The 21,285-nt window shown below is 44.4% G+C and overlaps 2 protein-coding genes and 1 non-coding gene across 6 annotated transcripts in view; 1 reads left to right on the forward strand and 2 right to left on the reverse strand.

Moving 5' to 3' along the window:
* LOC144515229 (uncharacterized) overlaps positions 1-6,573 on the reverse strand; it is a 12,605-nt gene extending 6,032 nt beyond the window's left edge. Inside the window, exons 1-7 of one of the 4 annotated variants that reach the window (XM_078245877.1) lie at positions 6,487-6,573; positions 5,376-5,554; positions 3,806-5,275; positions 3,574-3,713; positions 3,078-3,252; positions 2,315-2,419; positions 986-1,178 (exon numbers count right to left, since the gene is read on the reverse strand). In XM_078245877.1, the coding sequence (XP_078102003.1) occupies positions 986-1,178; positions 2,315-2,419; positions 3,078-3,252; positions 3,574-3,713; positions 3,806-5,275; positions 5,376-5,554; positions 6,487-6,557 (2,333 nt within the window). In that variant the 5' untranslated portion in view covers positions 6,558-6,573. Of the gene's footprint in view, positions 1-985; positions 1,179-2,314; positions 2,420-3,077; positions 3,253-3,573; positions 3,714-3,805; positions 5,290-5,375; positions 5,555-6,486 lie in introns of those variants that run through there. The other 3 variants (XM_078245878.1, XM_078245879.1, XM_078245880.1) reach the window with 3 other exon arrangements.
* A 5,410-nt stretch (positions 6,574-11,983) lies between these two features.
* Positions 11,984-12,055, reverse strand: trnap-agg (transfer RNA proline (anticodon AGG)). The gene has a single exon. It is a non-coding gene; the product is annotated as a tRNA-Pro (tRNA).
* Positions 12,056-14,850: 2,795 nt separating this feature from the next.
* On the forward strand, positions 14,851-19,267 carry spred3 (sprouty related EVH1 domain containing 3). Its single transcript, XM_078245882.1, has 5 exons — positions 14,851-15,009; positions 15,161-15,329; positions 15,422-15,483; positions 15,617-15,775; positions 17,349-19,267. The coding sequence occupies exons 1-5, from the start codon at positions 14,866-14,868 to the stop codon at positions 18,354-18,356; spliced, it is 1,542 nt and encodes a 513-aa protein (XP_078102008.1). The 5' UTR covers positions 14,851-14,865; the 3' UTR covers positions 18,357-19,267.
* The last annotated feature ends 2,018 nt before the right edge of the window (positions 19,268-21,285 follow it).

Genomic DNA, 21,285 nt, shown 5'->3' on the forward strand with positions numbered 1-21,285 from the left:
TGAGGGAAAGCAGAAATGAAAATGCAGAGTATCAATGGCGCTGTACTTGATCACATTAGTGCAGAGATCTTCTTCTTCTGGGGGTGGCAGTAACTCAGTCCATAGGGGGTTGGGAAACGGAGGGTCGCTGGTTCAAGTCCCCGTACGGACCAAAGTACGGAGTGAGGATTGGTAGCTGGAGAGATGCCAATTCTCCATATCCTGTCTTGGGTGCGTTTAACGTTGGCCAAGCCATGCTGAGGAGATGTGACTATTATTATAAACCAGATGTAAGTAACTCAGATTAATGCGTGTTCACGGCTCTCCTCAACAGGAGTTTACTAATGCTGTAATGGAGAAGACATGTTGTGTGTAATTTACAGCCAGTGAGCAACAGCTGATAAGCTTAAAAGGAAGTAAGCATTAAGCTTAATATGTAACAAAGGAAACACGGCCACTGTAAACAGAGAGAAAAAAAGGAAGACAATAGTGGACTGACTGAAGGCGTAAGTATCATGAAAATAAATTACAACCACTAATCCGCAAATCTCTTATCTTTCTCATATGGGCTATAATATATACATTACATTTCCTGAGTAACACATTAACTTGCTTCTCACTTTTAAGGCAAAGTGTAAAACTGTTAATTTGTGCAAATGACAAGTAACCCCTTGAATGGTTTCGGTTAAGAGCAGTGGCTCGTAAATGTAAACAGGTGCTGTGCACTTCATGCCGCTGTGAAGAGAAATTCATGTGGATTTTGAAAATATTTAAAGAAACTTTAAGGTGTTTAATTGACAACGGAGTTTGGTGTGGCGTGTTATTAATCAAGCCTGGCTGTTAGCCTGGTCTGGAGCAGACTAGCTGCACAGAATACATCTCCATGGTAACTTGTGTGCCCCTGCTTTCATGAAACAGAGTCACGGCTGAATTCAGCCAGAACAACTGGAAAACCCCAACTTAATCCACTATTTAGGTTCGGTGAAATAGCATAATAAAGACCTACCTAAACCATGGCGACTCCACCGTGGACAACGGAAGTAGTTCTTTCACAAGATACCTGGTCACGGACCTGTGACACTCCTCCGTTCTTTGTTTGCTCAGCCTCTTTCTCTCAGCCAGGGAGGAGGAGGTTGCGCCTGCAGACACTGCAGCGTCTTTAAGGTTACCGTCTAAGGTGGCTACATAGGCAGAACTTGCTGTATAAAGAAAAGATACAAAAAAGGACAAAAAAGATGAGCCACCTGCATCAACCTTACATTGCTACTTTGCTTTATTTCCTGTAGGACTGCAACTGATGATTACGTATAAAAACGTTAGAAAGTTATTTAAAATACGCATGCCAAAACCCCAGCGGACATCTTCAATTAGCTTTTTTTTGTCTAAAACCCAAATTATTCACTTTACTATCATAAGCTGCAGACTATTCTCTCAATGAAGCGTTTAGTCGAAAGACGACCTTCCGGCAAATTTGAGATTTGCTCTGCAAGTCACTCTGGCCAAGAGCCCATTTCCAAATCGAGGCACCAATCACAACCGTTGAGGCGGGCTTTACGCGATAGCGCAGCGACGGCAAGCAGCTTTTTGTTTACATTCAACATGGCGGCCACCAAAGCGCAGCAGCCCGTTGACGCCGCTGTCGCTGCTTTGTCACCCGGCTCGTTGGTCTGATTGGTTGAAGGACTATCCAATTGCGCCCAGAGGCATTTGAGCGGCGTCCGTTGGTGACGCCCCTTTGGAAATGAGCTGTGGATGAAGCTTCCCCAGACCCACTCTCAGTTACAGCTGAGAAGGGTCTGGTGTCAACCAGGCTACAATAAAATGATGTCAGAAAGTAATCATCATCATAAAAAACATCCATCATAACTTGCTGAAGCCCTACATTGCTTGTTTGATCTGACCAACTAAATATTCACTTTACTACCGCGTATGACAAAGAAAAGCAGCAAATCCTCACAATTGGGGAAAATTGTGAAAAATTGGGAATAAAAACTACTTAAAAAATTAAATCGATTAACAAAATACACAAATCTCTTTACTGTTGCAACTAATTAACTGATTAATTGCTTCAGCACTAGTTTCTTGTACTAACTGCCTTCACTCCAGCAGGCCAGGCCTAATGTCAAACTAAACCCATTTGATGAAACAGAACTTTATTGTTCCAAATGGCACAGTTTGACACATTCAGCCTGAAGACCACTGTTTCAGAGCTTCAAAGTAATGCTAAAGGTAATATTATTAACATTGCAGGAATGACATTAAGAGTACAGGTACATTTGTGAACAAAATGTAAAGTCAACTAGATTCACAAGTCTTCGAATCAGATTACACTTACGAGCCAGCAGGCTGCTTGCTATGATCTCCATGCACGCTGAATCCCAGAATTCCTCTGCATTTACTTCTCCAGTTAAGGATTCAGGCAGGCCCTGAATCTCAATCCCTACAAAAACGATTGTGTGAGACCAAACACAAATTCTGCTGTTCACCCATATGATGATAATGGTGGTAGAAAGTAGAAATAATACTATGATGAGGATACCAGAGCATCAAAATTTGGGGTCGACCAGGGCCGATAACGATACAGATTATCAGTAGTTAGTGAAGTAAACTGTAAAAATGATTAGTCAAAATTAACATTTTGCAATGTTACAAACTCTAACACAAGTAGCAATGCCACAGAGTAAAAATACTCGGATACAAGTATATGTATTGCATAAAAAATTGTAGGTAAATGTTAACAAATAAAAAAAAAAATACCAAATATAAGTATAGTAAACATCCATTTCAAAATGATATATAACTACATAAGTGTTGAGTTAAACCGGAGCAGAGGGACAGACACAGAGCTGTAGTGGAGCCAAAGTAGAACACTTTTTAATTCATTATAAATAAAACCCTGATACAGATAATCTGCAAACTGCCAGAAAACGGCCCGATAATCAGCCAGGGCCGATATTTGGTCTATCCCTAATGCAAATGTAACCCTCTTTTAGCTGTTACAAAGAAAAGCATTAAAAGCTGTTTAAAAAAACAATACATTAATTTTGAATATTTAGTTCCCAGTACATGTTCCCACAGAGATACCACAAAATATTCACCTGCCATGTTGAAAACCCCCTTTCGATAAAGATCCATCATGACTCCAGACTGACAGTCGTGACTTGTAAGAGCTTCAAAGTGGAGGTATGCCTGAAGCACTTCTACACCACATGGAGACTTGACTCCTACTGTCCGCTCCAGCACATCCATCACTCCATAGGCATCAGTGTGATTCTAAACCCCCCCCCCCCCCGAAAAAACAGACATTTTCAGGTTATAAACGCACTGAGAAAAAGAAAAAAATATCCCCCAAAACTAGACAGCCTTTTGACTTTGTTTTTTTAAGACTATTTTTGGCATTTTAGGCCTCTTGTAGACAGGAAAGGGGGGAGAGAGAGAGGGGGAATGACATGCAGCAAAGGTCCACAGGTCGGAATCAAACCCGCGACCGCTGCGGCACGGACTGAGCCTCTGTGCATGGTGCGCACGCTCAACCAGGTGAGCTACCCAGGCGCCCTATTTGTGACTTTTTTTTTCATGAAAAACAAGGAGTACCTTGATTGCGTTTTGCAGAAGCATGCACAGCTGCAGACTCAGGATGATGTGGTCATTGTAATTGTGAAGACCCTCACTCCACTCCTGGTAACGGTAGACCATTTCACACGCTGGACACTTTTTGAAAAATGTGCAATTATCTGGAAGACATACAAAGATCTTTAAAAAAGGACTGCCAAAAGAAAAAAACAAAGACTTTAGTGTTTAATGTGTGCATGTGCTGCAGACACACCTTCCATCAGTCCGGTGAAGATAATGACTCGAGCTTTGTTGGTGATCAGCACTGGCTCTGTTAAGGAAACATGACCTGGGCACTCTTGGCAGACAGTCTGAGCTGGAACCAAATGCTTCGGAAACTGTATTTCAGACTCACACTGGGTGATGTATTCGGGCAATGTGGAGGGCAATTTCTTTCGGTTGTAAATGTACTTTGCCATTTGTTTTCGTCCTTCTTCACCTACTGGATACACAGTTCCAGTTGGATTTTCTGCAGAGTCTTCCATTATTTCAGAAATGCTTAAAGGTGTATTTGGTTTGGCGTCTGAGGTGAATAACTCTTTGTTGGTTTGGAAGAGATACCATTTGGCTATGCATCTGTGCAAGCAGGGAATTCTCCCTTGCGAACAACTGCAATGCCACAACCCTCTCTTTACAGTATATGTCACGAATAGTCTTCCTAACTTGCTGTACTGTGAGACTTTGGGCTCAAACACTGACAAATATAGGCAATGACTTCCACCGAGATCCATTAGAGTAACAAGCGGGGCTTTGTTCTGAGTCGCTTGCTCATGATGGCTAAGGCACTTGGCCCCCATGTCCTTTCCAATCAATTTACTGGAAACCAGTTCTTCCAACACGCTAGGCTTTAAGTCCACTCTTTTTGCACGGGTAAAACAAAAATCAACAGACTGTAGATGAAGGCACTGGCTATCAGGCAAGCCGCTCCGCCTTCCAAAATCTGCAATAGCCTCGCAGCGATCTTCGTCACACGCCATTTTGTGTGTGCTGCCTGATCTCTTTTTCATGACATGGACTGGTACGGCAGTGGCCTTGTAAGACTTTGCTACAGCGTACAGCCCATTATAAGGGTCAATACACTGACTTCTAAGATGGTCCTTGGCTGTTATGTCCTTCTCAGAAATGGACTGACAGAAGTGTCTCCTGAATTTATGTTTCCTTAGATTTTTTTTATTTAAGTACAGGTTGCACATTGGACATTTTATTTTTCTCCCTGCTGTTCGGAATATTTGACCTGTTTGCTTAACATGGTGGTCAGTTAAAGTAGAGGGGTGATCCATTGGGACAGGCCGGTCAAGTGGAGCAGCAGGCTGGGAAGCTGTAGGTGCGGGTTCAACAAGACAGTCAAGTGGAGCAGGACACTGGCCGGATTTAACAGGGGGGTCTGCTGTGGGTTGAGGCTGAGCAGAGGGCTCGGGTGGAGCGGGACACTGGCCCATCCTGATCGTTTGCGGGAGAGGGGGGGTGATGTTGAGCAGGAGGATGGCTGTGGTAGCTGGCTGAGATGGAATGCCAGGTGGAGCAGACTGGACGCCTCTGGCTGCCGCTGTTGAACTTTGTGTCCCCACACATTTGTCCATATGACTTTCAAACTGTTTCCGGGTTATAATTGTCCTTGGGCAGTATGGACAGTGAAAATGCCTTTCTCCTCTGCACTGCAGTTGGCACACGTGAATATTGAACTCTGCAAAGAAAAAACTAAATTCATAAAAAGTGGATATATAATGTCACAGGATACACTTTCTGTATGTATTTCAGGCTCAGGTAGCAGCCTATAATCTGACCTCCATGTTGCAGGGCCCTCATTCTGTGGATTTCTACATGTGTCCAAACACTGGCATAGTCTCCTTTTGGCTTGTAGACGGATGGCTGGCAGAAGGGACAGTGGTAAAGCGTGCACTCTTTGCACAACTCCACCGGCATGCGGCCATCTGATCGCCTGCGCACTGTGATGTGCAATTTCCTGGAGGCAAAGGTGAGAAAATGTAATATTGTCACGACAAAACCTTTTCACAGTTATGTACAACACAAACTGAATTTGATTTACACATTGGAGGAATCAACCTAGTTTACATGAGAAAAATGTGTTCCTGGTAGTAATATGCTATATTATTATTCATCCTCTGTTATTGGTATTGTGCTCATTTCTGGGCCTTTGCTGCTGCTGATGGGTTGGATTTATTTTACAGGAAGAAAAAGTATGGATTGCCTGCATGAGCCTATGAAGTGACCGTATCTCTGTACATCACTGCTAGTTATGTTAAAACTTAGTGAAACATTGGTCACAAAAAAAGCTTGCTTAGTGGCTTAGCAAAGAACTTTAGGGTTAAAAGATACCATGTATATTCTTGTTCTCAAATATTTATGATATCACAATATGGCAGAGTTAAATCAAATGAACTTGTATTCCATTTAAATAAGAGAACAGTGAATTATAACTCAATATGAAAACGTTGTCACGACAAGTTCATATGAAGAGAAAATAAACCAGCAGACTCCACAGGTAACGTTAATTGGCTTTAAAGGGCCAGCTAGCTACCCACATGACAAAATGTAGGAAAGTAACGTTATGTACTCGATGCGTTACACTTCCTAACCACCATACTGTAACTCAGAAGAAGGATTTAAACGTTTCCTCTTACATACGAATTATAGTATGCACGTTGTGAAAAAGCTCCTGATGTTGTGAAGAAAGAGCCACCAACTGTTATTTTGAGTTAAGTGCAGTTTAACAACTTGACTCTGATAACGTTAGCTAACGTTAGCTTGCGGTTTGTCGACATTGCTTGTACTTTTTTGTTTTATAACTAGCGCCGTAATTAGTATGCCTATAACGTTCAACCGCATGTGAAAAGTGCTGATTTTGCATTGGATTAAATCCCTTTAAAAACTCACCCTTCAACACACCCAGAAAGATGGTCCCGCACCCCCTTCGTCCCACAACACGCCCCGGACGCAAGCGCCATCTTGGCTGCAGCTTTCTGAAATTCTCCAGAAACAAGCGTTGCAGCTATGGTTGTAGCAGAGCATTCTCTGGTTGTAGCCCTCTGGTGGTCACAATGAAGAACTGCAGCACTTACATCGTCAAGTCCACGTCAATGCAGACATCATTACTTCCGGTAAATACATTTTTATGTATTTATCCTTTTCTTTTACCAATGGAAGTAATATAGCCTATATGAATACTGATTCAATAATATTCTTTAGATGTATCAATATTTTACTAATATATATATATATATATATATATGATGTTTTTGGAACAGTTGGATAGTGTAATCTACAGAAATGCATCGTATTCTATAAAAGTATTACGTTTGTAGCGTCTATAGAAATATAATTGGTTAGTTGATGAGTTTGTTTTATAGTGTGGAGTCACAGAGTAACACAAACTAACCGATGGAGGCAGCGGTAGACCAGTAACTCCCGTGTTCTACCAGGTAAAATTACTGTTTTTGTCAAAGGAGTCTGGTGGCTTTGAAGAGAGCAATGGCTTCAGTTCCCCGTTGGAAAGGGCTGTCTGAGGGCAAGGTGAAGTAAAATATTCTAAGGTACACTTAAACTGATATTTAAGTTGGCCTTTTATAAGTTAGCTAAAATACATTTGCTGCTGCCACCATCCACAGCAGTAGGCCTTGATTGATAGTTTGACTGACTGACTGACGGACTGATTGATTGATTGTGTGACTGATTTATTGATTGAAACCTTTATTTAAACAGGGAAGGCCAATGAGAGCAAGCGCTCTAAAAAGGACACCCTGATTACAGTATATTTCATATGACAAGTTATACAAAAATAACAAACAGCCTAAGGACATCAACATAAGGGACAACATCAATTAAAAAAACACATGCATTCACACTGCTGAATGTTACGGAGCCCCAGACATGACATCTGAAAAAAAGAAATTACTAATTTGTGGCCACAAAATGCTAATTTGTGGCCACACTAGAAGTCAAATGTTACATCTGGCCCCAAAAGACCACCATAAAACATTCAAGAATATAGATATAGTTAAAACAATTTAATATCATTAAACAACTAATTCCAGTTGAATTTAAACAGCATAAATAATCATATCATTTTACAAGTCTTGGCAGAAGATGTATGAGTATGAGACATCAGTTTTTACAGCCTATGGTTTGTCCGTCGGCAGGCCGGAAGGGATCAGCACAGAGCACGTGCAGAGTCTCATTGCGGATTGGTGCAATTTGAGATGTTATAAAATAGTGGTAGAGTTTCAATACTAGGCGACTATTACAAACCAAAAATAATAGTTGAAAAAAGATGTTGATTTTTCAGCCAATATGACAGTATTTAAAGTTAAGACAATTTCTGATTCATAGACATTGAAGATTTTAAAAGCATGAGTTGATTGGTCGGCACCAAGGTGCTTCTGAAAAACCGTTCGCCACCTCAGGAGGGGGAAGTGGGGGGAACCATCCAAGCTGTGTACAGTAAGGATGGGGACGCTGTTGACCTCAACTGAGGAGGTAATAGGGCGGTGGAAGGAGCACTTTGAGGAACTCCTAAATCCGACTAATACGCCCTCTATGGTAGAGGCCGAGCTGGAGGATGATGGGGGGATTGTTGTCAATTTCCCTGGTGGAGGTTGCTGAGGTAGTTAAACAACTCCACAGTGGCAAAGCCCCAGGAATTGATGAGATCCGTCCAGAAATGCTTAAGGCTCTGGGTGTGGAGGGGGTTGTCTTGGTTGACACGCCTCTTCAACATTGCGTGGAAGTCTGGGACGGTGCCTAAGGAGTGGCAGACCGGGGTGGTGGTTCCCCTTTTTAAAAATGAGGCACCAGAGGGTGGGTGCCAATTACAGGGGTATCACACTTCTCAGCCTCCCCAGTAAAGTCTACTCCAAGGTGCTGGAAAGGAGGGTTCGGTCGATAGTCGAACCTCAGGTTGAAGAGGAACAATGCGGATTCCGTCCCTGGTCGTGGAACAACGGACCAGATCTTTACTCTCGCAAGGATCCTGGAGGGAGCCTGGGAGTATGCCCAACCGGTCTACGTGTGATTTTGTGGATCTGGAGAAGGCGTATGACCGGGTGCCCCGGGAGAAACTGTGGGAGGTGCTGCGGAAGTATGGGGTGAGGGTCCCTTCTCAGGGCCATCCAATCTCTGTACGACCAAAGCGAGAGCTGTGTCCGGGTTCTCGGCAGTAAGTCGGACTCGTTTCAGGTGAGAGTTGGCCTCCGCCAGGGCTGCGCTTTGTCACCAATCCTGTTTGTAGTATTTATGGACAGGATATCGAGGCGTAGTCGGGGGTGGAGAGGGGTTGCAGTTCAGTGGGTTGGGGATCTCATAGCTGCTTTTTGCAGATGATGTGGTCCTGATGGCGTCATTGGCCTGTGACTCACTGGATCGGTTCGCAGCCAAGTGTGAAGCGGCTGGGATGAGGATCAGCACCTCTAAATCGGAGGCCATGGTTCTCAGCAGGAAACCGATGGAGTGCCTTCTCCAGGTAGGGAATGAGTCCTTACCCCAAGTGAAGGAGTTCAAGTACGTTGGGGTCTTGTTCGCGAGTGAGGGGACAATGAAGCGGGAGATTGGTCGGAGAATCGGCACAGCGGGTGCGGTATTACATTCAATTTATCGCACCGTTGTGACGAAAGAGAGCTGAGCCAGAAGGCAAAGCGCTCAATCTACCGGTCTGTTTTTGTTCCTACCCTCACCTATGGTCATGAAAGGCTGGGTCATGACCGAAAGAACAAGATCCAGGGTACAAGCGGCCAAAATGGGTTTCCTCAGGAGGGTAGCTGGCGTCTCCCTTAGAGACAGGGTGAGAAGCTCAGTTATCCATGAGGAGCTCGGAGTAGAGCCGCTGCTCCTTCGCGTCGAAAGGAGCCAGTTGAGGTGGTTCGGGCATCTGGTAAGGATGCCCCCTGGGCGCCTCCCTAGGGAGGTGTTCCAGGCACGTCCAACTGGGAGGAGGCCCCGGGGAAGACCCAGGACTAGGTGGAGGGATTATATCGCCAACCTGGCCTGGGAACGCCTCGGGATCCCCCAGTCGGAGCTGGTTAATGTGGCTCGGGAAAGGGAAGTTTGGGGTCCCCTGCTGGAGCTGCTACCCCCTGCGACCCGACCCCGGATAAGTGGGACGAAGATGGATGGAGTTGATTGATTGATTAATTTCTGGATCAAGACGATAAAACAGTAATCCAAAGGATGACACGCTAAAGTAAAATACCTATTTCCAGCACGGTCCTTGGTGTAACACACAGGAAACAATAGACAAGAAGCAGACAAAATCATACTAAAAGGACAAACAGTATTAGGAAGGGTGAAAAAGACATCACATAAAACAAAAATAAATGAGAAACAAAAAATGCTGTAAAAACTATCCAATTTATCAATAAATATTCACCTTGTTCCATAAAAGCTGCTTGACCTGTCTTGGTAGGAGTTTTGTAGCAGTAGGCAAACTATTCCATGCCATGATACCAGTGTAAAAGAAAGAATTTTTAATGTAGGAACTATACAGGAGCGGATGCTGACCCTAGTATTATGACTATGCTGCGTGTGGACCATGGTTACATTAGAGCATACATATTTGGGGGCATGACCATTAACAATGTTAAACATATGGTTCAGCTTAAGTTGTTCTACTCTTAGATGTACGGGTAGTAGACTAACTGTTGTAAACTCCTGCCCTACCTATATGAGTATGGGAGGGGGGAACGGACGGGACTGTCAACATAGCCAGCATCTAACGTTAGCTACTCCGCTGTGCTGTGAAGTAATGTCTGGCTATGTGAGACAAGCGTCAAGCAACAATGTTGTGGATGCTCCGGTCTCAGCCTGGCAACCTCCGTAAACTTTGAGTCTGGGGAGGAGGGGCCCAGGGAGACGACTCTCTCCAGTATTTTGAATTTGGACTGAGCAAGAGTTACTATTTTTAAACGCTAGCTGTCAGTATTACATATTGCACCTTTAGGTTATTTAAGAAAACCAACCTATGTGGTCGGCCAGGAGGGCAGAAGGCTGCATTGACGTTAAGGGATGGCTCCTGCAGGGATGTTTAACAGTACTAATTCACAAAAACATTTTGATGTTTGAGAGAGACTGAAAATGTTTGTGGAATAACATCAGTCATTAGTTCTTCCTAAAGGATCTGTATATTACAAACTGTTGCTGAGTTAGGAAGTTCAGATATATTGCCACAGCAGATGTTTACCAACCGGGCAAAGTAGGCATAGGCAACCGCATGCCAGCTGATTTTTATGTCTACTCTATCAGCGAAGGTGGGTCCCACATTACTATCTTATCTTGGGAGGGGGGGGCTGTGTCAAAAATCTAGTTGTAAGACTGATTGATTATTTTAATTAATATTGTACGTTTATATTACGTTTCTGGGGGGAAATATATTGAAGCGGCCATGTTGATTGTGCTGTGTGCACTGTTCCTGATGGTAAATTGGAGGAGACAGGGTACATACACAAAACACAGAGTGCAGGAGGGAGGAGGAGGAAGGAGTAGCCCCCCCCACATGTTAAACTGTCCATGCTCACATACATACAAGGTGTTGTACAAGTAATCTTTCCCTGCATTACCTTATTAAGTTAGATGTTATCCAAAAAATGGTGATAATGACATCTATAGAAATATGCGACCCTTAAAGTGTATCTAATTTGTCATTTAGAGCTGCTGGGACAAAGTTCACCTGTCAGTTTGTTCATCAGTCTTCTCATAATTAAATATTTAGTGTCAACAGATCTGATGGGTCTCGGGTCAATCCCCACGCTGCGTCTCAATGCCCCTTTTGTAAAATAGCATCATTAGGTCATAGTGGTGTTTTATTATTATTATTATTCATTGATTGTGGATTACATGTCAATGTATACTTTTTACGTTTAATTTGTAACATTATTATGGGCTACCGTGCAATCATTTATGATGATTTTATGACTTTATATTTTACTGTAGAAGTGATGACAGAACCATCTATAACTAGCTGTTTGTGCATGTGCAATCGTGTCATTAAGGAGCTGTCCTTGGTGCTGAAATATACTAGGCCTTATGTCCTCTAATTCAGGGGTCTTCAACATTTTTTAGGCCAAGGACCCCTTAACTGAGAGAGACGGAGCAGGGCCCCCCCACTACATATATTGCATATCAAATAGGGCCTACAATAGGAGATTTACAAGTGTCACAATGTAATACCTTACCTAAATAACAGGGTTAAATAAAGCAAATGATTCCTATTTTGTTGATCCATGTAAGAGAATTCTTCTTTTGAATTTGTCGCCTTCCCCGGGGTCTAGAGTGAAGCCACGGGACAGCAGCTGGACCTGGATGGTGGTTTTTTTCCGGTATGTAGCAGCCTTTTTCTTGCACTTAAATCAATTAGTTCAAAGACAAACAATGATAGACAAAAAGCGGGCTCGTCCGGGATTTGAACCCGGGACCTCTCGCACCCTAAGCGAGAATCATGCCCCTAGACCAACGAGCCATGCTCCTGCCTTTGTCGTCCCAACTCTACAGCAGAATGGCTAGCTGTGTTCGTGCCGCCTGTGGTGCGGGAGTTTGGCTGAAGTTTGAGCAGTTACGTACGTTAACGTATTTTTTTTTTTTTAATGAATGACGTAGGCTACCTACAGTTATAAGTAAGTAATAGCCTATAAAATAACTTATACTTAGTTTAGAGTGACGCACACACAGTTTTATTAAAGTAGGGGCAGTGATTTCACTAATGAATGAGCCCCCCCAAATTAAACGTCGAAATCCGTTGTTGCTGTCCATGGTGCTGAAACCTGTGTCTCTGCCAGCACTAACGCTAGTATCCATATGGGACACCCGTTTGTGTTCTTTTCCTGTTAAGATGGACAACTATAGGCTACATATACACAGTTAAGAATTTAATAAGCACAGGGACACAACAATAAGCCAAAGTTATACTTGTGTCATTTAAAAAAAATACAAATGCTAGCCAAGATGCAATGAAGGGCACATTCATTTGACCTACATTTCATGTTTGCCCTATGGAATCAGTTTGTCCCGTAACAACGACGGGGGATCAACCGGAGGTCATTGACGGTTTGCCCAGCGTTTCATTTACCACCCACGTCACTGCATATATTACTCAGGGCTCGAATTCAGTCATTTCAAAATCACATGGTTACACCGACAAACCCTATAGCCTCCCGAAAGACACGACGCTGTCAATGATTAGTGCGGATGTGTTGGCACAGGGCAGGTAGAGGGAGAGAGGGAATAAGCGAGGGAGTGATTTGGAGAGAGAGAGAGAGAGAGAGAGAGAGAGAGAGAGAGAGAGAGAGAGAGAGAGAGAAGGAGGGAGAGAGAGGGAGGACGCTGCCAGCGGAAAATGGCTGCTGCAACCTCAAGCCTATATCCTGATACACCGAAACGACATCAAGGTGGAGAGAGAGAGCGAGAGGAAGAGAGAGGAAGATTAGGAAAATGAGAGCAGATAGAGAGAGAATGTGAGTGAGCCTGTGAGTGTTTCCTGAAAGGAGGATAAAAAGAGAGAGAGAGAGGGAGAGAGAGAGAGAGAGAGAGAGAGAGAGAGAGAGAGAGAGAGAGAGAGAGAGAGAGAGAGAGGAGACCCTGGGGTGGGCTGCTGCAAGCGGCGGGCAACACCGAGCCATGGAGGGCGAGTAAGTCCTTACATTTTCATTTTTAACATTGCACACATGTATTCAGCCATTCGCCACATCGGGTAGAAAGAACGCCACCGCCATCAATGTTACACCAATCCAGCATCATGCACTATTATCACAATCGGTCTTCTACAGTTTAGCAGGCTGCCGGGAATAAAAAAAAAAAAGAAAAGAAAACACCATTACGTAGTCTTGAATCAACAGCATACACCCCATTTCCGATATATCTATGCCAATATGTGATAAATGTTAAGCCACCTATACGTGGACCTGTGCTTTTTACACGACCGGCACACAACCTACACGCACACAATTACAGAAATAATAATGAAAACATTTTGAACAAACAACAGAAAGCTATGCAACAATTCTGAACTAAATGCGTTGTTTGTTAGCGATTGGTAAAACCCGTCACGAAAATCAGTCAATGTGTAAAATGTATGGGGGGGAGGCGAAATATGGCGAGTTTGGGACCAGCATCGCGTCATTCAAGACAGGGCTACAGTAAAACGAGGGAGGGATGGAGGCGTTGTGATTTTTATCAACGTGTCTCGGGGTTTCATTATGATTTTTTAAAGCCAAACTTTATGAATGAAATGTGATTTTTTTTTTTCTCGCTCTCCCTCTCCCTCATCCTCACCCCTCCTCTCCTCCTTCCCGTTTCTAATCGGCCCCCTCCCCCCCATCTCTCGTTTCCTCTCCATCCTCTCACCCACTCGTTCCTTTTTCCTTCCCTTTTTCACACGCGATTGTGTTGTATTTAGGCCTTGTACATTTTCCGGCCAAATATCTCACGCACAGTGCGATGTCGAAGCCAGTCTCTCTCTACCCCATTCATAAAAAATAGAACATAATATCGGGGTTCTTTAATGAGTGCGTGCAGCAGGGGCGGAATTGCAACACTTAAAATTCAGTGTGATTTGAAAATAACAAAAAGACGCGGTTGTGCATGCGTTACATGCACATGTCCAACTGCGGTGCTGAATTATTCAGCCGACTGGCGAAGGCAGAGCTTTTTTTTTGCAAGAATGCCGGGGCCTCTGATGGCGAATGGGTGCGTTCATTGATACATCTATCTGGGAAACACTCATTCTTCCTCCCTCCTCCCATTTGGCCATTCCTCTCCTCCTCAACGCTGGCTTTCTTTCTATCCATTTGCTCCATACTTCCTTTATAGCCTACACTCAGTCAGCCCCAGTTTCTCATGCTACTAAGCAGCAGTAATGTTTAAATACAGCCAAACCACATTATCCAAATATTTCCTGATTTCTCATATTTGTTTAGCCTCACCACATGCAAATTAAAATCAGATTTACCTGAGTAAAAATGGTATGATATGCCTTTGTCATGTTGCAATGCATAGGCCAAGCTGTCAATTCTGTCTTCTTTGTGTGGATTTCATCATGCCATCTTAGTTCAACAGAGCTGAAAACAGTTGCCTTAGCATCATATTAGTACTGCATTTTTGTCTTATGGAAGTTGTTCTCACTTTTTTCCCCCCCAACCAAATGTGCATGTCAATGTGTGCATGTCTGCGGGTATTTCTGTGTGTGTCAGTGTATATCATCACGTTGTTTAACCAGCCTGGGCCTGTGCTCACTCTCTTGGCTTCCCTGACAGTGTGCGTGTTCGTGCAGTGGTGATGACGCGTGATGACTCCAGTGGCGGTTGGGTGCCCCTTGGAGGTGGTGGCCTCAGTCATGTGGTCATATGTAAAGGGCGGAGTCATGACGGCAGGGGGCGGAGAGAATACATCATACGCGGAGAACGGCTGCGAGATCGAGCAGTGAGTGTGTGCGTGTGTGTTATGGCTGCCTTTGGTGTCACGTTGCTCCTCAACACCACCTAAAGACTGTAGCAGAGTGCTTGATTTGAGCAAAGGAAACAATCTCGGTTTGACTTCTTATGTTGCTGGGATTGCCATTTTGTGTCTTTAGCCAGTGTTGGAGTGTGCGGTGCAACGGGGGTTAGTGTACAACAAGGTGAACCCCATCTTCCATCACTGGCGAGTAGAAGATCGGAAGTTTGGCCTTACGTTCCAGAGTCCTGCCGATGCCATCTCCTTTGAGAAAGGGCTGCAGACTGTCCTAGACAAGCTCGACAGAGGTAGAGATACACCATCAACACTTTCATCCGTTGTGTTTGAATTCTAGCAGAGATCTAGAAGAGCCTAAATCCTCTCTATTCATGTTCTCAAGGCTCTGACTCGCCCTCATCCTCCACACCAGAAGAAGCTGACACCGAGGATGATGGACAAACTGTGAGTATCTGAGCAGTATGTCGGTTGAGCGTTTCTTTTTTCCTCTAAGAAGGGCTCATTGACGTTGCCATTGGGGCCCAAACGCAGTTATTGGTGTTTTTGACTTGTGGGGATGACATGTAGCGTCTGCCAGTCTCATACAGGAAGTGAGTCGTCATCCAACAGCAGAAAGGAGATGCTTCCCAAACCCATCACCATAGTAACGAGCGAGTCGTCGTCTACCTGCTTCGTGCGGCCGGAGGAGTTTAGTTTCGGATCCAGCCATGCTCTTACCACTCAGACACCTGCTCAGGTAACACCAACGCCTTCTGCTCCAAGTCCGTCTTGCTACTTCATTGTGATAACATGATGCTTCAAGGAACAGACACATGTTGACTCTTTTTTTTTTTTAGCAATTTCAATGCATGTGTTCTGGTCACACTTGTGACTGTGCTCTAAGGATGCCTGTTACAAAGGAATGGTTCTTAATGAGGGGTGTGGGAACTTCCTTGAGTCCTTCAGGGTTCCCAGTGGTATTTCTTTTTGTATTTATTTAACATACAAAACATACTATTCACAACATGAACATATCCCTGCCCCCTTCGTCATCACCACCCACCCAGACAAAAATCAAGAAAAGAAGACATAGTAACTACAATATTCAAGACCATACAACAAAATAATAACAAGACAATAGACCGTAAACCAAATAAACATATGTATAAATGACAACACAATAAGCCCACCATACATGTCTCTCTCCAGCACAAAGCTTCTTAGGAGCCCTCCAGATAAGCTCAGGTACTTTCCCCATTTTCTGGTATAGACATCCAATTTGGAAAAACATTTATATGATATCTTTTCAAATGCCGCCGCCACCCTAGCCATCTCACAAGCCCACTCTTGAATTGATGGCACCCCTTCAGTCTTCCATCCTCTTAAAAAAAAAATCTGTCTGGCTGTCATTAAACTAGTCTGGACCCAGCTTCTTATGTGCTTATCCATCCCGATTAGGATTAACCCATCTTCCAGAACAAATAATCTTAGGCTGAATGGAACCTGGGTCCCTGCAATCCCACATAGGTTGTCATGTATCCCGGTCCAAAATTCCTGGACCTTATCACAGGACCATAGGACATGAAGTAATTGGCCGTCCATTTAGTGGGATTTTTTAATGTATTATTAGACATTAGAACAATACAAAAACATCCCATTAAAGGTCCCATATTGTAATATGTGAGATTTCCTTCTCTTTTGATTATAAAGCAGGTCAGGGTGCTATATAAATACTGTAGTAGCATCAAAACACTCGTTTGTGATGTCACAACTATACTACATATATATATATATATATATATATATATATATATATATATATATATATATATATATATAGGTAGATAAAGTGCTGCTACAGTGCCGTTACAGTCATTCCCCTAACTGCAATGGCGGTGCAGCGACTCAGAGAACGCAGATGCAAGAGTTTGGAAACGCTGACCAATCAGAGCAGACTGGGCTTTTTCGGGAGGGGTCTTAAAGAGACAGGCGCTAAAACGGAGCGTTTCAGACAGAGGGGGAATACAGTTATATTCAGACAGACAGTATGAGAAAAAGAATTTGTTTTTCTGAACATTAAAGCATGTAAAATGTTTGAGTATAAACCCAAAATACTAGTATGAACCTGAAAAGTAGCATGGTATGGGACCTTTAAGTCCACACCTACAGACATTTATTTATTCTACATGAAGTAAAATTAGAATTAAAATCAAATCAAAATTGGATCATTTGTGCTCCTATTTGAGCTATCCTAGCTGAAACCTTGTGTAAGTGCTGCCACAGCACACACTGTTCCAGCCTCACTCTGTAATTCTATCCCCTCTCCACAGATCCACACCAGGCCGGGACAGCACCAGCTCTCACAAATGACGGCTGTGTTGAATCCGCCGGCGCCCCCGCCTCCACCTCCTGCTCCACCTACTCCTCCTGTGGGTCCCCCGGCCTCATCTCCTCTGTCCCCCCTCTCCCCCACCATTTCGCTCCTGGAAGAGGGAGACCTGCACAGTGTGGACCCTTGCAAAGACCTGTGGGGTTCTCGAGGTTATGAGGACTACCGACGGGCGGGGGCCACTAGGACTATGGTCGGGGGGCTGACCGGGGGTGTGGTTGTCGGTGGCGGAGGGAGTCTGCAGGACAAGTCCGAGCTGTGCGTGGTTCGCTTTGAGAAGGAGCTGGCAGGAGTGGGCACGGCCGGCTGCGAAGTGACAGTGAGCCTGGACAGTAAAGCCTCGCAGCGGCTGTCCACATCGTCGCCCACCTGTGTGTCCACGCCCAATGCTGTGTCGCCTGCTGGCTCGCCCCAGGAGACGTGCAAAGGCTCGCCCTCTCCCTGCTGCATCCACACCTCATTGGCCACGCCCCGGTCGCGGACTCGTAAGAGAGGAGGAGGAGGAGGAGGAGGAGGAGCCAGCAGTGGCAGCGACCCAGGGGCGATCTCCCCCGATGACGACAGCCCGTGTCCTCAGGCTTCGTCGTCGTGCTCGTCCCGCTGCGTGTACTGCCGCTCTGTGTTCAGCGCTTCGGAGAACGGGCGGGGCCGCTGCAGAGACGCCCCGGACCCGGCCCTGCACTGCCTGCGCCAGTGGACCTGCGTGTGGTGCGCGGAGAGTCTGCTCTACCACTGCATGTCAGACTCTGAGGGAGAGTTCTGGGAGCCGTGCTCGTGTGAAGACTCGCTGGGGGGCCACCCGCACCCCCTTTGCTGTGCCCGCTGGTTGGCCCTCCTGGCGCTGTCGCTCTTCGTGCCCTGCATGTGCTGCTACGTGCCTTTGCGCGCCTGCCTGCGGTGTGGGGAGAGGTGTGGCTGCTGTGGGGGAAAGCACAAGGCGGTCCGATGAGGCCAGGCTAAGGGGGGTGGGAGGGGTTTCCATGGACCAAGGAGGTCTGGGGCGTGGAGAGAAGGGAGCACCTGTTGGGACGCAGGAGGTGGATCTTAGCAGGTGGAACAGTGCTCTCAAGAGACCCAGACCTCTGACATGGCCCTCCGAAGCCCTACAGCCTTCCACTGCATTCCACACTCTCTCTCTTTTCAACCCGAGGCCTTCCTCACTGCTCCTCGCTGGGGTTGTGCGCTGCACTCAGACCAGGCTCTGCGGGAGTCATCTGGAGCCCTTAAGTCCTGAGGGTCGGCTGATCAAGAATGAGCGGTCAGAGACTTTATCACAGGAAGAGAGTGGCAGAGGCAACGATGATGTGTACACTGTTTCAAATGTCTGTTTGTTTGTTTTTTATTTAGAAAGAAAAACACAAACAACTAAAGATGTTTATATATATGATTGTTATAATTTTAATTGGTATATTTTATTAAATGTAAACATATTGACAGAATCCCCCAATGGCACACACTATCACGAATTCACAAACATGAGATCTTGGGGAAAAGTATTTTGTTTCATGTTGGCCTGTTTATCAGTCAGATGAACAGATGTCACCCTTTACCTCTAATTTTTACCTCAGATGTTACTCAACCCTGGTTAGGGAATGAAAGGGGAAGGCGAGAGAGGTTTGGAGAGAGGGAGCAGAGGGAGTGCAGTCTTCAAGGAAGAAAGTATGAGCATCTGAGACCACTTAGTGTCGTCTTTCGGTTAAAGTAGTAGACCACAGCGGAAAAGAAAGGTTATCAAATGCAAAGGGACAATTAATGTTAAGGGAAGTTGCAATGACAGCCACAAAGACTTAAAAGTCATAATGTGATCCATTATGGTCCTTTGTAACCAAACACAAGCTTATTTTTGTTTTCTAAAAAAAAAGGAAATCAAGAATGTGTGTCGAACATTAAACGCCCTCACTTTACACACATCTTTTCACCTTTCCATGCATTTTCAACATTAATCTTAGAAAAAAACATCACATCCCACCACTGTACTTGTTGAATCAGTCAAGGTGCTTACAACCGAGGCCTCTGAGTGAGTCTATTCTACCTAATGTACACGACAACCGTACACTCCCACAACCCCAAAGAAAAACAGAGCTGGACCCCGTGCTAACCAATCTGTAAGATGCGTCTAGGTCTTTGGAAAAAAAAAAAAATGAAGTGCAATGAACAATGTAATTGAAAGAGTATTTTTGTACCGGTCGCTAAATCGAAAAAAGTGTTGGAACGGAATACTGTGGTGCGTTATTGTCAGTGTTTCCTTTAGGATTTTTTTTTTAGCAGTGGGGGCAGGTCTGTCCGAACGACAACAACCCGACTCGGAAGAAAGCTACATCAACACGACAGTATGTGGAGTTAAACTGGACGGGCCCAATAACCTCTGAATAGTTCTACTTGTTGTTAAATTGCAATGTGAGCGGTAGCCAACGGGGGTGGTGTGTGTGTGTGGGGGGGGTGCATTATGTCAGCAGGATCATTTAAAAGGCAACCGCGACTACATTGTGCGTCTGCCCTTTTCCCATTTCTGATACCGTGGCGGCAGAAATTTTGCCATGGCGGGCCGCCACTACAAAATCAACATAGAGGAAACACTGATTGTGTTGCGATATCAAACAGAAATGATAAACGGGAACAAAAAACTTGTTTTTTTTGTCTTTGAGCAGCAGCACGCGTCTCACAGGTGTGCCATCTAAATGTGCTGCTGTAGACTGTTGACCCTGTGATAAGAAAATAGACACATTAACTTGAAAAAGACCAACGGCCGTAGGCGGTCTTTGTTTGGGCACAGTGGCAAATGTGTTTGCTGAATGTTGCTTTAAGTATGAAGTCTAAAAAGCTGCTATTTTAAGTCCTGTCCTAACCCGATTCAAACGTTCCCGCTGCCTCTTAGCAATCGATGAGGATGTGTGGCACAAACAAGAGCCGCACAATCCTTCAAGTTCTCGTTTCACTTAAGGTGCTGAGGAAGCTAAATATTGTGAGGAAGGTTTTTTTTGTAAGTTTATAGCTGAGCTTAAAGATAAATAACCCCCAAGGACATTTCTTAAAATGCTTCTGGTGATGTACCTTGCATTTCTGTGTCTATTTTGCTAGTTGGTGATATATTTTTCTACTTTTAGTGAATAACTGGCCAAGGGTACATTAACAGATTTTGTTAACATAATGGTTGGCAAAAATCTTAATATGTTGACATAAACATAAAGGTTTGTGTGTGTACATTCCCTAGATTCAAAGAACAAGGGCCTTTTGTTCAGCCTCCTATATACTGTATTAGATATTAGACACCAGTTACTCAACAGAAATTTGCCCCTTGTGCAAAATGCAATGCAGCAACAAGATTTCTAAGATCACAATTTGTGGTTGACTGAAAAAAAAAAAGAGAAAAAAAAGAGGCTTTAATATCCCTGTAACTGTTGTTATTGATCTCTTCACCGACACGGAGAACCATTTACTGGGCTGGGTTGTTGAAAAGATTTCCAAGTAAACAAACAACAGATAATCTCAAAATAACTCATGAAATGCATTGAGCATCACCGAATGATGATATCCCAACAGTATAAGAGAATGTGTGTGTGTGTGTGGGGGGGGGAGGGGGGAATCTCGGTCTTTTAAATCCTTTAAAACTAAAGATGGCAACACTGAATTATGGCAGAATGAACATTTCAGAAGCTTCACCAGATTACGGTATTTACATTTTAGGTTTAGCCAAGAACGTTTATCCAAAGTGACTTTAAAGTGAGTGAACAGAGACGATTAGACTGGGGACAGAGTCAGGACACACAACTGCTGATAAACAAGAGCCCCTGACCTCTCCGTTATGGGACGGTCATCTTCACTACTAGAGGCCAGCCTGCCAACAATGTTGGCCCACTTTAAAAAAAACAAAACACACA

The sequence above is a fragment of the Sander vitreus genome, chromosome 3 (assembly GCF_031162955.1).
Source record: "Sander vitreus isolate 19-12246 chromosome 3, sanVit1, whole genome shotgun sequence".
In the NCBI taxonomy this organism is placed as follows: Eukaryota; Metazoa; Chordata; class Actinopteri; order Perciformes; family Percidae; genus Sander; species Sander vitreus.